The sequence below is a fragment of the Notechis scutatus genome, chromosome 1 (genome assembly GCF_049901735.1).
Source record: "Notechis scutatus isolate UNSWTSFEM ecotype Mainland chromosome 1, rNotScu1.2, whole genome shotgun sequence".
Lineage (NCBI taxonomy): Eukaryota > Metazoa > Chordata > Lepidosauria > Squamata > Elapidae > Notechis > Notechis scutatus.
Genome location: NC_142009.1, coordinates 322,456,875 through 322,472,049, shown reverse-complemented (window position 1 = coordinate 322,472,049; position 15,175 = coordinate 322,456,875). Strand labels below are relative to the sequence as shown.

Genomic DNA, 15,175 nt, shown 5'->3' with positions numbered 1-15,175 from the left:
AATGAAAAGATGCAACATGTACAGAATTTATTCCTTTGGTATGACAACATCAACAATGAGCAGACAATTTCCTGATTTGTGGGATCTGTCCACCCTCTGCTATCACATCCTGTGTGCTGCAAGTATATACACGAGGTTGGATATGAGGCTTTTATAACAATACCACATTTGACTATTATTACAACAAACTGTACATCTGTTTTCTTTCCTGATGCAAATAAAGAACAGAAAGTAATTCTATTTTATTCTACACTTATCAGACCCCACCTTGAATACTGTGCCCAGGTCTAGGCACCACACTGTAAGGATTCAAATAAACTGGAAAAGATACAAAGAAGGGCAACAACAATGACTGGGGACTCAAAACTATGAGGAAGGATTGATGGAATTAAATGGTCTTGGGAAAAGGCAAGGAAAGGGATAAGATAACGTTCTTCAAGTTCCTGGAAGGATGTTGTATATTATATCTCAGTGAGTTGTAGCTGACCTTCGGAGTCTCTATGGATAGAAGTTCTTCAAACTGTCCTGTTTTTTGTTGCATTACACAATTATTAAAGGTACCATCTTGAAACTTCCTGTTCTGTACTCCGTCTGGTCACCTAATGCTCTGACCTCGTTTTCCTTACATCCACGTTGCCCAATACAGGTAACCCTTGACTTGTAACAGTTATTTAGTGACCATTCAATTACAACGGCACTGTAAAGCTTTTCAAGTTACCACCTTTGTAGCATCCCCGTGGTCCTATGATCAAAATTCAGATGCTTGGCAACTGGCTCATGTTTATGACCATTGCTGTGTCTCAAGGTCATGTGATCACTTTTTACAACCTTCTGACAAGCAAAGCCAACGGGGAAGCCAGATTCACTTAACAGCGGGGTTACTAACTTTACAACTGCAATGATTCGCTTAACTGTGGCAAGAATGATCATAAAACAGGGCAAAACTCAATAAATGTCTCACTTAACAACTGAACTTTTGGGCTCAATTGTGGTTGTAAGTCAAGGGCTACCTGTATTATCTTTTCCACAGAGGCATCAGTATGGATGTGCCCAAAGTGCAAAGGGTTTTGTTTCAGTCTCCTTGTTTCCAATGGCTTGGTTTCTATAGTAACGAATGCCTGGGCCTCTTGGCTGTCTAAGGAATACGAAGAAAGGTACTTATGATTACAATTGAGTCCAAAATTTCTGTTGCTAAGTGAGATAGTTGTGAGGTGAATTTTGCCCCGTTTTACAACTTTTCTTGCCGTAGTTGCTGAGTGAATCGCTGCAGTTGTGTTGTTAGTAACATGAATCTGGCTTCTCAATTTTGTCAGGAGGTCGCATTTATGACACGCAGCTGTCAAAAATATGTCAGTTGCCAACTGTCTAAATTTGGATCACATGACTATGGGGATGCTGCAATGGTCATAAGTGTGAAAAATGGTCATATGCTATATTTTTCAGTGCTGCTGTAACTTTGAACGGTCATTAAATGAACTATTATAAGTTAAGGACTACTTGTATGCTTCTTCCGGCACTTTAGTTCAAAACTTTTAGTCTTGTGCAAAGTCCACCTCTTGTAGCCATGTATTAAAACAGAGAAGACCAGTGAATAGATCATTTTAACTTCTATCTTAATTAAAATGTGACCATATCACCCCCAATCAATGCCTATGGGCCCATTTTGCCTGAATGTTAGCAAAATGCTCTAACAGTAGGAACAGCCCAACAATGAAACCAGTTAATTTAGAAAGAGGCGTTTCTTCACTGGATGCTGCAATTTGGATTCCTAGGCTGAATAGGGTGTCCAAGGAAATTATTGAAAAAATAAATATTAAAAAAGATGTAAGTAAATTAAAAGGCTGTTATGTCACATTTGAGAAGTTCCAAATAAGTCATAAGAAACAGACCCCACATGACTCTATTACTGTAATATATGAGCTTATAATTTCCTCAAAAATAATGATTGCTTCTTCAAAAGTAACAGACTTGTTGAAAATTTTAACTAAGCTCATATAGATGACTTTATTTCCAGCTGCTAACGCTAGCCAGCAGTTGACAGGAAAATATTTTATCTGTTTTCATGTATTAAAATAACACCTTCTCATTAAAAATATTCATTTGACCAAACCATTAAATATTTTTAACCAATCTCCAAGACTGTTCATTAAGCCAGTAATTTGCTTGACATTAGGATTCATAATCTCTGCCTCTCTCTCAATATAGTTATTTAAAAACTGAACCACAGCTAAACTTAGAGCTGAACAGAAAGTTTGAGTTAGCAGTGATTGCTTGTCTGCACTGCACATCTGACTTCCCTTATTTTCATAAAACACAGTTAACATGCTCCTTGCTTGTGTATGGTTTTCCCTTTGCACAATCAGCTTGCAACCAGCACTAGCTTCTCACCATCTCCTCTATTTATATAGTAGAGATTTGAGGCTTCCACTGCTTTCAAAGATTGTATTCTTCTCTTTTTGTGCATGACCTGGATAGCAGTGATTTACTGTCAGAGCACAAGAACTTGGGGCACTGTGTGATGCACACTGCAAATCTACCTCCAATATCAGAGGACTTAAACTATTTCTCCAATCTAGGAGGATTCATAGCTCTTAAACTCACTGGCTGGAACAGAGAGGTCAGCTGCAAAAGAAAATCCGAAGGCCTTCTGGAAGCCACAGGCCAATAAGTGCAGCCAAAATGAGGCCCAAACTATAGACCAGCAAGACTTCATAAATAAATAATATTCAGTGAAAGCACTGGTTCCTGTCATATAAAAGGCCTTCCTTCATGACCTAGTCAGCAGGAAAAATGAACTCCAACCCCTGCAAAATTCCTATGACTTGACAGGAAGTGTCAAAGGAAAGCTATTCTTCAAGAGAGCTTTCCCACTTCCATGCAGATACTCAATCTGACTGAGCAAAATCAAAGGGCTCAAAAGCTTGACGGAAGTCTTGAACTGCAGCAATTTCTTCATCCCGTCCTGTCTGGCAGCTTCTCCAGTCTGCCCGCTCAGGCATGCCAAGAATGGCCTCACTGGCCAGCACCTCCCTGTGGAAAACAGCAGAACACAAACTAGTGTTACTCTATCATCGTGGTCAAAGTTCCCAACACTGAAGACTGCATAGTCATATATTCCAAAGGCCACTTGATGGATATCTAGGTCTCCATTCGATGATCATGCAGAGGGATAAATGAAACAAAGAGGAACAGATGCCAAAGGAAAAAAATGGTGATGCAAGCCCAACTGAGAACAAAGACAGGGTTAGCAACTATGAAGCTATAGCGTGTCTTTACAACACTCTTTCTTTCCATTTGATGGGCAAAGTCCAGAACAAAAGATTTCTGAATGGTATATGTAATAGTTGGTCTTGGTTATTCTTTTTGTTATTCCTTTTTCTGTTTCTGGATATTTATTGTGTTTTGCTTTTATTTCCTATTTTTATGTTTCTATCCAAATGTAAGCTGCCCAGAGTCAATCAAGTGACTTAGGTAGCCATTCAAATCACACTTAAAAAAATAGAGATTAAATGTACCAGTGACAAGTAGAATAAACTAACCTTCCAAACTGCAAGGGAAAGTTTTTGCTAATACGATGGAAGAGTTTCTCTCCATTATCAAGCTCAACATAAAAATACGGTGTCCCTGGCTGAATTATCTGAAAGACAAGAAGCATTTCCATGTAGCAATATTTTGTCCATTCCCTTCCAAAGAAGAGTCTGCGTGGATGATGATGATGATGATATTGATAATGATAATAATAATAATAATAATCGCACATGATCTCTGAAACATGTTTACCAGGCTGCCAGAAAAACGAAAGCAAGTGCCAAAGTTGCGGTGCAACTGGGTTTTTGCTCAGTCAGCAATTTTTCATTCACATCATTCAGGTTGTGACAAAACTGGATTAAGGCTGTAATCCTTTTTGTGAACTCATAGGTCTTTTTAAGCAGGCAACTTTTGACAAGTACAACAAATACGCGCTAAAGTATTTAGGAACTAAAGTGATGCTGGTAATTTTTTATTATTCTGGGTACATTTAGATGTAATATACTGGCAGATATGCTCTTTGTGAGAGAAAAAAGGTTTGTCAAATTACAGAGGGACATGCGCCAGGGGTGTTGCGAAAGGGATATCTTTAATTTGGGATTCTTTAGATGTATGTAGTTTAACTGCAAGAATTACCAGCCAGTGGCAATAGCTGTGGCTGAACATTCGGAACGGATGAGCCTGCTGCTAGAAAGTGCTCGGACTGAGGAAGCCTGATTCGGGAAACACTCACTGATAGTATGTAATGTAATAAAAATACACACTGGAACTGCTGACTGAGTATCCTGCCATCTGCTTAGAAATCAAGGAAACGTGCCCATAAAAGAACCTGCTGGGCTGAGATCCAAGTCTTGCATTCCCAGAATTCCTTGCAACAACTCTCTGGTATAAACAAAGGAAGCAAGGCTTGACTCTCTTACTTGTTTGAGAGCTGAATGTTCTGGTATTTCTAACAACTCAATATGACGTTCCTCTGCTTGACTTATGAAGGCTTCCTTAATGTCTTCAGTAACGCAACAGGCCTGGGGTATAGGAACAACCTAGAAGAAGAATATTTCACAGCTTTTAGGAATGAAAAAAGGAAGATAAAAAAAGCAATATTCAAGGCAACTTAAGAGCGTCATCATTGGGACCAAAGAAGGCCCTCAGCAAAGGTTATCATCATGATGAAAGACAAATGGCTCTCTTGCAGTCTTAAACTTACGAATGTGAAAGAAATCGGCTGTGGGAGATGAAGTACTGAGGACTTGTTTTTCTTCTGGAGTCCTCAGTTTCCTTGTCTCACTTATACTCTCTGTGGTAGCCAGATGCTGTTCAGATACTGTTTCTGGTCAGCCAAATAAAAACTACCACAATACATCACTAGAAAAACATGGTGGTATAAGCAGAACACTTTCTATGAAGAGAATACACAGGTAATGTTTATACTGAAGAAAGGAAGGATATTCCATGATTCTTAGTGCTGTTAAAACCATCAAATCATAGCCCAAATATTCATACATTTTTACTAAAATTAAATTAAAAACATCCTGCAACGACAGAAGCGCCTCACCTGGAGCTGGAGGTGTTGACTCCTATAATTTCGTTCATAAATCACACACCTTTTCCCTTGGGCTTTGAAGAATTTTTTCAGCACAGTCTTGTACTGTTCAAATTCCTCCACTGCTTCTGAAGCAAGCTCGACCATTGACTGATAATGTCCAATAGGCAAAATAAGGACATGATCAGGGGACAAACCCCCTTTGGCAAGGGCAAGATAACACTAGAAAAAGAACCCAAGAAACAGTAGTGAGAATCATTAGCACTCCATAGCCAATCTCTTGCTCTGTGTTATTCATGTTAAACCGACAGGAACAATATTGACATTCTGTTACACTGTCCAAATCTTTCCACTAACAAAGAAAGAACTATTACGGTCAGAAAAAACTATTAAAAAGTCATCATTAGAAGTTTTTATGCCACTTTATTGACAAAAGAACCAGAGAGAAAACAGATTATCACTAAATGCAATGAAGATTGTGCAGGATGCTGCCAAAAGATAACCAAAGAATTGTGGGGGGGAAAAGAGATTGTTAACATCTGTTTAACAGTGACAGCAACATGTATTATGAATAACTTTTAGGAATGAAAAACAAATACTCTGCTTTACATCTGTCTGATGATCAATATTCGAAAGAGCTGCCACTGATCTCCTATCTAGGTCACCAACAAAGTCCAAATCTACTGTATATTTTCAGTATCTTGTATTATACTGTATATAATTCAGTCTTCTCATCATTAAAGTACAGATATTGGAAAATAAATACTTGCATGAGTGCCAATGGTCACCACTAAATGCTTCTCAACATCTGGGCTGGCAAGGCAAAACCAGCAGGCAGCTGTCGGCAGTGCTTTAAAATCAGAGAAGGAAATAGGTATCAGAAACCCAGCAGTGACTTAAAACAGGACATCACCAATGACTCCTATTAAATCTTTAACAGGAGATCTTTAGAGGTCTTTGAAGGCTAAGATGGGTCAAACGGGTCTCTTTCCCTCCTTTCTCTATTCTGTCACCATTAAGGAAAATGCTTTAATGCACGTTCTGCTAGATAATATCTCTCAACATACAGCCAAGAGCTTGTCTCAATTTGTTCGGATCAATGATAAGACCATTAAAATCAAAGTCTTTTATTAATACTTTCCCAAGCACCTTATGTTGTTTTGTGTGAAAGTATTAAATCTGCCGGTCCCCCTGAGCAGTTTCAAAACAAATAAAAAAGTATTCTGCTCTTAGAAGAAAACAACTGTGATCCCTCCACTAATTTATAAAAATGAAAGCTATGTAGCCAACCATGGTTTAGGCCAATGCTCTTGGTGTAGCCCTGTGCTCTTTCTTGCTCAAAATTTAAAAGATAAACGAGCCTGGTACTCACGGGGCTTGAAGGGTGATCGTTTAGGTGGACGTCTCTCTTCTCCTTTCATAGGTCGTTTCTTTCCTTTAGGCTTGTTGCTTAAATCGAAAAAAAACTGGGTAGCAGATTCCTCCTTTGGAAGCAAAGCAAAATTGTCCGTTAGGGCAGAGGGCAAATCCAGAAAAGATTTGTTTTCATGTGTATTTCAGCTTGACATGTTACACATCTGGATTAAAGCTTTTTGAAGAGCTGAAACATGAGGAGTCCCTAATAAACATATGCATGCATGTGTATGAAATAAAAAAGAACAAGTGTAGCTTTTTTATTTCTAAGGAATGTTATAAACCCAGAATTTTTAGGGAAATCTGGAATCAACTAACTAACAAAAAAGGAGGGAAAATCAGTACTATGTAGAAGAGGTAAGGAAATGGGAAAGTGTGTCTAGTTTGTACTGATGGATCCACAGCCAAAAATCTACTCCAAATGTCACATGGTCCTACAAATATCCAGTAGAATTGGCCTTCTCATTAAAGAAAGTTGTACATTTCTAAGAGGATGATACCAGAACCGGAACCCATTCATCAGAGGCAGTGGCAGTGTGTAGCTATCCTAGACCATCCAAAACTATGTTACAAGTTCAGCAAGCCTAAGAGATTGGAAAATGTGAATGCTGAATCCCTCTACCTTTGCATCTGGTAACTGATATGCAAAACTTTCTCCATCCCCAGGCTTTCGGTACGGGTTCTCGGTGGTGTCTTGGGGCTGCTTGATGAGTTCTGCAGGATCCATTGAATTCATTGGAAGAATGCTAAATGCGTAGAGATACTGAGAGAAAGAAATCACAAAAAAGGAATAGAGCCACAGCAGAAAACCTGCAGGGTACCGTTTAATATTTAAGCACTTTCTAAGAATAGAGGATCCAAGTATGCATTTTCTCATCCAAACAATGAAAATTGTATGTTATAACAAAGTTACAAGAGATGTAGACACACATACATGAATGTCAAAAGGAAAGGGCCAGCCTATATATGCAGCACATTGTTCCAACTGAAATAGCTGTACTTATTCGCACGCTGCCATAAGGCATATATGGTCAATTTGGTTTTGGCTTAGCATATTTCATGAGTCAGGCCACTGCAATTGGCAAGCCACCTCACAGCAAAATGAGGGAAGTAGCAAAGTAGCAGAGGCAATTGATAGATCACAAGAGAGACTAGGAAAGACTATAGGAGACCTGCAAAAGAGGCCTAAAGGGAGGCTGGGTATAGCAAAGGAGGGATTGGTATGGAATGTGCCTACTGGCCATGCCAAGCATAGAGCTTTTTGAGACTGGCTATAATCCCAATATGTTCAGAAGCACTAGTATATTGGATACTCCTGCATAAACTGGTGGGCTTTGTGATCTGTGAGACAAAAGATATGAAGGCCAATAAAGTAATTTAAAAAAGGAAATTAACAATTAGAGGGATCTCATCCTTCAATGCAAAACATCAAATCTAAAGCAACTTATAAATGGAAGTATTATTGTAGTCAAATTTCTTGACCAAAATTAAATTATGTTGCTTAGGAAAAGAAATATAATCAGCTTGGATACAACCTGGTTATTTATCTGTTTAGTTCAGGTATGAAAAGGCAAAAAAGTCTCTGTTCACCTTTTTTTTATCAGTGTTGCCAACATCGGCCAGGGCGATGAATCTGCTGACGTGTTGCGCAGTTTCTTGAAGAATAGCATGGTTTCTATAGAAAGAATTTTGCAGATTTATAAATAATCCCCTGATCTGGAAGATATTCAATTGCTTTGAAGAAAAGAGAGGCAATAACTCTTTTTTTTTTAAAAATCTATTTGTTTTTGGAAAGTTCAGTCTGTATAATGTGTTTATGTGCAACACGAATTCCACATAAAATTGTCCAAGTAGTTTTAACTAATTCCATAAAAAGTTGTTTATGAAAAGAAATTACTTCTCTCTTAAGAATGTAGGGCAAGACTATATAAACAGTTACTATTTAATGACTATGTATTATCTCCAATATCAGAGGCAGCATGCTTTCACATGGCAATTTCTTGGGTTACGAGTGAAAGGTGTTGGCATGTCCTGATCTTGCTTGTGGGTTTTCTATAATTACAGGCATTCTTCAGCTTACAACCATTCATTTCATGACCATGTGAAGTTGAAAAAGTGACTTATGACAGGTCCTTGCCCTTACAGCATTCCCAGTCATGTGATCAAAATTCAGGCACCTGGCATGCATTTATGACAGTTGTAGCAACTTGGGGTCATGTGATTGCCATTTGCGAATTTGCCAGCTGGATTCCGACAAGCAAAGTGAATGGGGAAAGCCAGGTTCATTTATTGACTGCATAATTCACTTAACAATTTGCTTGCAGTAATTTGCTTAAAATTTGTGACAAACATAGTCATAAAATCAGGTGTAACTCACTTAACAACCACCTTGCTTAGCAAGGGAAATTCTGGTCCCAATTGGGATTGTAAGTAAAGGACTGCTTGTAGTCACTGTGGGAACAGAATATAAGGTGGGCTCTGTTTTGATCTAGTTTATCTATAGTTTATCAGGGGTTTTCAATTCAACTGTATAGAGTGCAAAGAATGTGTTTGTTTTATTTTTATAGTTATAATGTACACTGAAGATGGCATTTAATTTCATTGTATGAGGTGCAATGACAGTAAACTAAACAAAATTTTTGTAGTCTTTATACTTATGCAAATTACTTCATTAACAAATGTACTGAGACAACTTTGCTGCAGTTTTAAAAATGGGTTTACTGTGTACAGCAGTTATTACTCAAGGATTCACATACCTATAAGGAAGTCTTTCATAATTGATTTTCTGAAGACCAGCAAAATGGTATCTGGGCTTTAAACTTGCAGCCAGTAAAGAAACTAACCCCGAACCACATTTCATAGAGTTCACATCTCCCTGTAAAAAAAAAAAAAAAGTCACACACAAATATTTAATTATTTAAGTGGATTTATATATAGAAAATATATCAATAGTGCTTCCATGGTCTAAATCAAATAACAACAGTTTATTAAACTGGTTTCCTGCCTGACTCTGGGTGGCTCACAACAATCAATCAAAGAAATTATATTCAGTTCACATAAACGATAAAGCCAGTTTGATGTAGCGATTAAGATGCTATCCTAGAAATCAGGAGGCTGTAAGTTCCATGTTCCCTTAGGCAAGAAAGCCAGTTGGGTGACTTTTGGTCAGTCACTCTCCCTTAATCGAACCCAGTTCACAGGGCTATTGTGAGGAAAAGGTGAGGTGAGAGAATTCCATATGCTGGTTGCTTTATTTTTCCTCTCACACACACGCACGCACGCAGACACATACACACACACGGGCAGGGGGGAGAGGAGGAAAAAAAATAGATGGAATTAAAAGCTACTAATAATAAGAATGCAAGCACAATGTGCTGAGGAGTCTCACTCTTCCTTGCCAAAGCCTGGGTGAAGAGCCAGATCTTCCCAGCTCTTCTAAACAACATCAGAGCAGTCACTGGACTTATCAAAAAGGAAAACCTTTCTTTAAAAATTCCTGTGAGAACAGTAATAGTTTTCCTATATTCTTGTGCCAAATTTGCATTAATATTCTTCTATTTTACCATGGGTTATAATTATTAATAGTTTTATTGTTTCATTCTTTACAGTTTAGTCAGCTTTTCCTACTAGGTTCATGTTAAAGATCAGAGTTATACTCACTGCCAATCTGGTACATTCCAGCTGCAGACTATGAGTCTTTGTGGAAGACATAAATCCTATCATACAATTCCTTTCCATTACCAATGTACTACTTACTGGGCTGTTGCCAAAGGTCTCTACCCCCTTGGGCCAACAAGAGGTGAGCAAGATGTCCACACCTTTGAATTTTGAAGTGGATTGCAAGGAAGTCTTGAGATCAATCACATCCTTAGTACTAAAACAGTGTGCAGGAGCTGGATTTTCTGTGGATTCAACTCCACTGAGATAAGCAATCTGAAGTCCTGAAGCTCCACTGAAGACACCTTTGCGTCCTATGCATATAATGGAACATGATTCAGGCCAGAGAATTTGTAGGAAACATGCTTTAACATACCGTACACTAAGGAATACCTAGTCCCAAACTATGTACGGTATTTTAATTGATAGAGGAATATCTCTGTTTTGTGCTGAAAGTTATTATTAACTGCCCCTTGCCCAGTCTTTATAGAAGACACATGAGAATGTGTCAGTGATTCACAAATTTTTCAACGTATGTTTTGGCTTAGCATAATATGTAAATTCAGTGACAGTCTGGCATACATAAAAAGCCAAACAGAGAAAAGATTGAAGTAGTATCACATTTTTTCTTCTGAAGAATGAATTGGAGTGGCTAGATTAGATGAACCTTACTTCCATCTCCATACTGAACTAAAGAAAGGGAATCTAGTCAAACAGGGAAACACACAAAAAGGCTACATTTGTTTTGTGAGCTGCATTGATTACCAATCTGTTTCCACACTGAATTAAAGGTACTGTTTTTGACCTTTAAAGACCTACATGGCTTGGAGCTGAAGCAGTTGGAAGCACTACTTCTCTCAGATTACATCTGTCTATTCCACCAGATCCAGCAGAGAGGACCTGCTGTGGATCCGATTTCATGTGGTGAGCCTCTTTTGCTGTGGCTCCCACATTATAGAATGTGTCTCTCCCTGAAGTAAGGCTGGCCTCATACCTTTTAGCTTTCTGAAGGTCCCTCCAGACCTGGCTGTATCAGCAGGCTTGGGGACCCGGGAGGAATTGGCAAATATTGAGATGGATCCTGGGTAATTAACAGCTCCTCTTTGCCTAATCTTTTTATTCCGTTTGTGCCTTTTATAATTTTAAACTTTTTGTAGTATTAACAATATTAATATTAATTTGTATATTTTGTTCTTCACTGGGCAGTGTAAAAATATGAATGACTAAATAAATAAAACAAAATGTCTTTTCTTTCCTGCAGATGCCAGCACTTTTCCAAACTGCAAATAAAATCTAGACAGAACTACAATGAATAGATGTATCAACCTGCTTGGAGGGAATAGGGAAACAATTGTGGATACCTCTGAAAATTCACATTCTGATGTTTAAAAAAGGACATCATCTAAACAAAGAGGAAGTTGGCCAAAGATAGTCAGAATCCCAGCAGCAATCAGCTCTTTCTTGCCTCCTAGGGGCTTAAGAAGCCCTTTGATCTCTGGAATCATATCAGCCAGTGCTCAGCTATGACTAGCAAATACCTACCACATCACAAGAAGCTTATATGAGAATCTTGGAGAAGGCAGAAATTCCAATTTAAAATTATCTCATAAAAATAAAACTTCCATGTTACCTAGATAAGTGATGTTCTCAGCTAGTTCACATCCGCTGACATCAGGAAAACAATGCACGGTTTCATCATTATTGGCACCCAACACATATGTCTGTATAGGAGCTAAAGAAGGACCCCCCTCCCCAAAAGTACAATTAAAGGGGGGAAAAACCAACAGAAATGCATCTTTAGTATAAGCAAAATATTTTAACTCAAAGTTTTATTGTACACATGACATCAATGTTAAATTTAAGAAATTCCTTGCCATTCCAGTATATGCTGAGGAAGAATCTTTGTGCTTCTTGCAAATGATAGTGAGGATTTTCCTTGTTATCTGCTACTTAAAAGCATTCTCTCTGTATTTTTGGACAGTAATACAACAAAAATATATAACTACTGTATAATTCTATTCAGTACAAACTTATATGGCTTCTGTTTTAAAAGATTTTTCTCTATTTTTCCTGGGGCACAGAAGTCAACTGATGTTTCATTTCTAGCAGGTGTAGCCACCTGCTGTTCTATTTCTCTGTGTATCTGACAGTCACAATTTTGCCTGAATTAAATTGAAACATTTATACTTTTGAAGTTGTATACGTTCTATGAGCTTCTGAATAGATAGATTAATAGCAAAAATTGTAGTTATACATGAAGAATGATATATGATACATGTTACATTAATGCTTATTTTTATATGGAAATCAGTAGTATGCACATTTAATTTGTGATCAAAGTATCAGTGGCAGTAGGGAATAGTAGAGAAATACTTTGGTTCAAAAAGGTGGGACAAAGTACCTTATAGAAATGTTAAGAGAATTTATCTGAACTGGCTTTGGTATGTATACAAATACCAATATTTCTCCTTGTTAAATTTATGGTGAAGAATTTTCATTTGTTATAGAAAAGTCAGCAAGCCAATTTCCTCAAGCGGTACAGCCTAGCCATAGTAAATAAAAATGAGGTCTAAGCTGCAGTGACAGGTTTGTGAAAAAGATTCTACTACACACTGTCAGTTGCAAAGACCAACAGGTCTTGCTGAACAGTCACTTTCCTTACCTTTTTTTGCTCCTGTTTGATAATCTTTCCATTCTGAATCTTGAGCAGAGCCAAAGAAGTTTCCCACACACACAAGGAACTGTAAGAGCATTTCATACAATTGTTATAACACTGATTGGAATAACTGTTCTGACTCAAGCCTTGTTCAAAGCAAACAAACACCAAACAGAGATAAAAGCAAAACCTTTTTAATGCTTCTCTGTGAATTCTGTTCATTCACAGTAAAACGCTATGAAAAACTAATTGTCTCAGATAAGAACAAGCCTTGCCAAGGTTGTGCAAGGCTGCCAAGAACACTATATTAAATTGCAAGGAAATAATCAAAACCAAAAGTCTCCAATCACAAACCTGGATAGTCCAAACTTCTACAAGACTTGAAGTGCAAGAACTTCTTTGCTTCCTGCAAAGAATCCCACCTCTGAGGGCTGGCTTTTATCCCTTAAGAGAGGGGCCATAACCTTGCAGCCTTACTCCAGAGTCGCCTGTGCTGCTGCAGCTGTTCTTTCCTTTGAGCAGCCCTGCATGCACGTGCACTGGGCACAGGCTCCTCGGGGCCCTCTGCATCACTGCTACCAGCCTTCACAAGCTCGGAAGGCAGCACTCCACTCTGATAGTCCTGGCCCCATCCCTGCATCACATGCAAGCCCCTCATCCGAGTCCTCGGTCTTCGAGACCTCAGCCATTCGCACCTGCTGCCGGCGAACCACAACAATAACCAAAGGAGATGTGTCAAGATGAAAATACCTCATCTTTAAAGTGCTCCCTGTTCAATCTGTGATACAATGGCCTTCCTAGCTATTTCAACAAGGCCATTTAAGTATAGTAGTTGTTTATCAATCAGTTAAATTTTAAAAAAGAAAAGAGCTACAGTGCATATTTACTTATTTCAATATTTCCCCCTTCAGGAAATATATAAAAATGTTACTTCTTAGCAATTTCAGCTAAAGAGGCATAATAAGCTAATTTTAAGATCAAGAGTTCAGCTAAGGTAGTGACTTGAAAAATCTATATGGACAAAATGCCGACAAATTTTTGGGATGAAATAATTAGAAGTACAAAAATGAATAAATTTTGAGGTGACATAATGAAATATTCTTTCAAAGCAGAAACAAAAGTGATGAATTCAACAAAGGTAGTCCCAAAGAGCTTTTTCAAGAGGCAACTGGACTTTCTGGTTTTTCTTTTGAAAATGTTTCACTTCTCATCCAAGCAGCTTATTCAGTGAGAAGCTTCTTGGATGAGAAGCGAAACATCTTCAACTGAAAAACCAGAAAGCCCAGTTGCCCCTTGAAAAAACACCTTTGGTACAACATGACCTGGATGACTGAGAATCTCCATTTAACTCAATAAGGGCAGCTTTAACATACTTTTATTTGTGTATTTTCTCCATAATGCATTCTGCTGGTATAATTCCGTTAGTGTTCCACCTCTCTGTGCAGTTTATCACATTTTTTAGAAGGTGGAATAAACAAATTGGTGATTGTTTGGAAAAAGAGAATCCAGTGCCGACATAATGAATTGATTCCTCACTTGGAAGGTACTGAGACAGACTGGAAGGACTATATAAGATTGAAGTATGTTTCATTCTGAAGTTTCAGGGCTTGGGGATGTCATCCTATCCTACTTACATCAAATGCTCCACTTTTCTTCTGAACAGCTTGAACTCTGGAATATAAAGCTCCAAATTTTCCTTCTACATCTCCACAGGCCAACCTAAGGAAAGAAACGAGCATGTCTCAGAGAAAAAGCCCCTAAATCAACAAACTAGGCAGGGCACCCTGAGGAATAAAATAATCTACAAAATTACTGACAAAAGGGTTCTTAAGTGACTATTTTAAAGAAATGTGGTGACGTGAGCCAGAGAACTCAGGAAACATCTCCATTCCCCAGGCAGCCAGAGCCCAAGCAAAGTGTGGGCTCCTCCATCTTTAATTCACTTCAAATGAAGAGAGATGTCAGGGGTGGCTATTACACTCATCATTCGTCCACTCAATTGCCATGTTTTTTGTTTTTTTTGCAGCACTAGCTGCCAAGATTTTAAAGTCGGCTTTCGAGAGTCCCGGAGACCTAGCCTGGGATCTTTTGATCTTGAGCTCAGAAAGGCTGCTTTTAAACTACCCCCTTCCAGTCCTTTGCTGTCTTTAACAGCCTCATTAAGACCAGGAGTTTGATTTTTATTCTGCCGAGATCCCCCGCAACCTCGTTTTAATAAAGTAAAGGGACTTCTTTGGCCAGCCTTTTTTCCCCCTCGCCCTTTTTCCTCACAGGCGCAAAGGCTTCTCCGGCGCCATCACAACAGCGGCGCCTCGCAAGCATTTCCGGCCGCCTTCTCGGCGCCGTGCAACAGGCAAAGTGCTCCGCCGGAAACGCGAAGG

The 15,175-nt window shown here is 38.6% G+C and overlaps 1 protein-coding gene across 3 annotated transcripts; it reads right to left on the bottom strand.

Moving 5' to 3' along the window:
• Positions 1-1,903: 1,903 nt before the first annotated feature.
• On the bottom strand, positions 1,904-15,174 carry CWF19L1 (CWF19 like cell cycle control factor 1). 3 transcript variants are annotated; one of them, XM_026670901.2, is made up of 14 exons: positions 15,066-15,174; positions 14,429-14,513; positions 12,801-12,879; positions 11,769-11,870; positions 10,238-10,452; positions 9,238-9,356; positions 8,072-8,156; positions 7,104-7,244; positions 6,441-6,552; positions 5,839-5,918; positions 5,081-5,290; positions 4,449-4,568; positions 3,540-3,637; positions 1,904-3,030 (listed from the first exon to the last, which is right to left on the bottom strand). In XM_026670901.2, exons 1-14 carry the CDS (start codon positions 15,089-15,091, stop codon positions 2,886-2,888), a joined length of 1,617 nt encoding a protein of 538 aa, XP_026526686.1. In that variant the 5' UTR covers positions 15,092-15,174; the 3' UTR covers positions 1,904-2,885. The 3 variants fall into 3 exon arrangements, with proteins under 3 accessions (XP_026526686.1, XP_087808612.1, XP_087808613.1); XM_087952486.1 differs by lacking the exon at positions 11,769-11,870; XM_087952487.1 differs by lacking the exon at positions 15,066-15,174 and having other exon boundaries at positions 11,769-11,872; positions 12,802-12,879; positions 14,429-14,492.
• Position 15,175: the final 1 nt, after the last annotated feature.

Excerpts from the sequence above, each read along its gene's own strand:
- CWF19L1 (XM_026670901.2), bottom strand. The coding sequence starts at position 15,091 with ATGGCGCCGGAGAAGCCTTTGCGCCT. Across the intron at positions 8,157-9,237 it reads TATGAAAGACTTCCTTATAG|AAACCATGCTATTCTTCAAG; the intron begins GTATGTGAATCC and ends TTCTTTCTATAG. Across the intron at positions 3,638-4,448 it reads AACATTCAGCTCTCAAACAA|ATAATTCAGCCAGGGACACC; the intron begins GTAAGAGAGTCA and ends CTTGTCTTTCAG.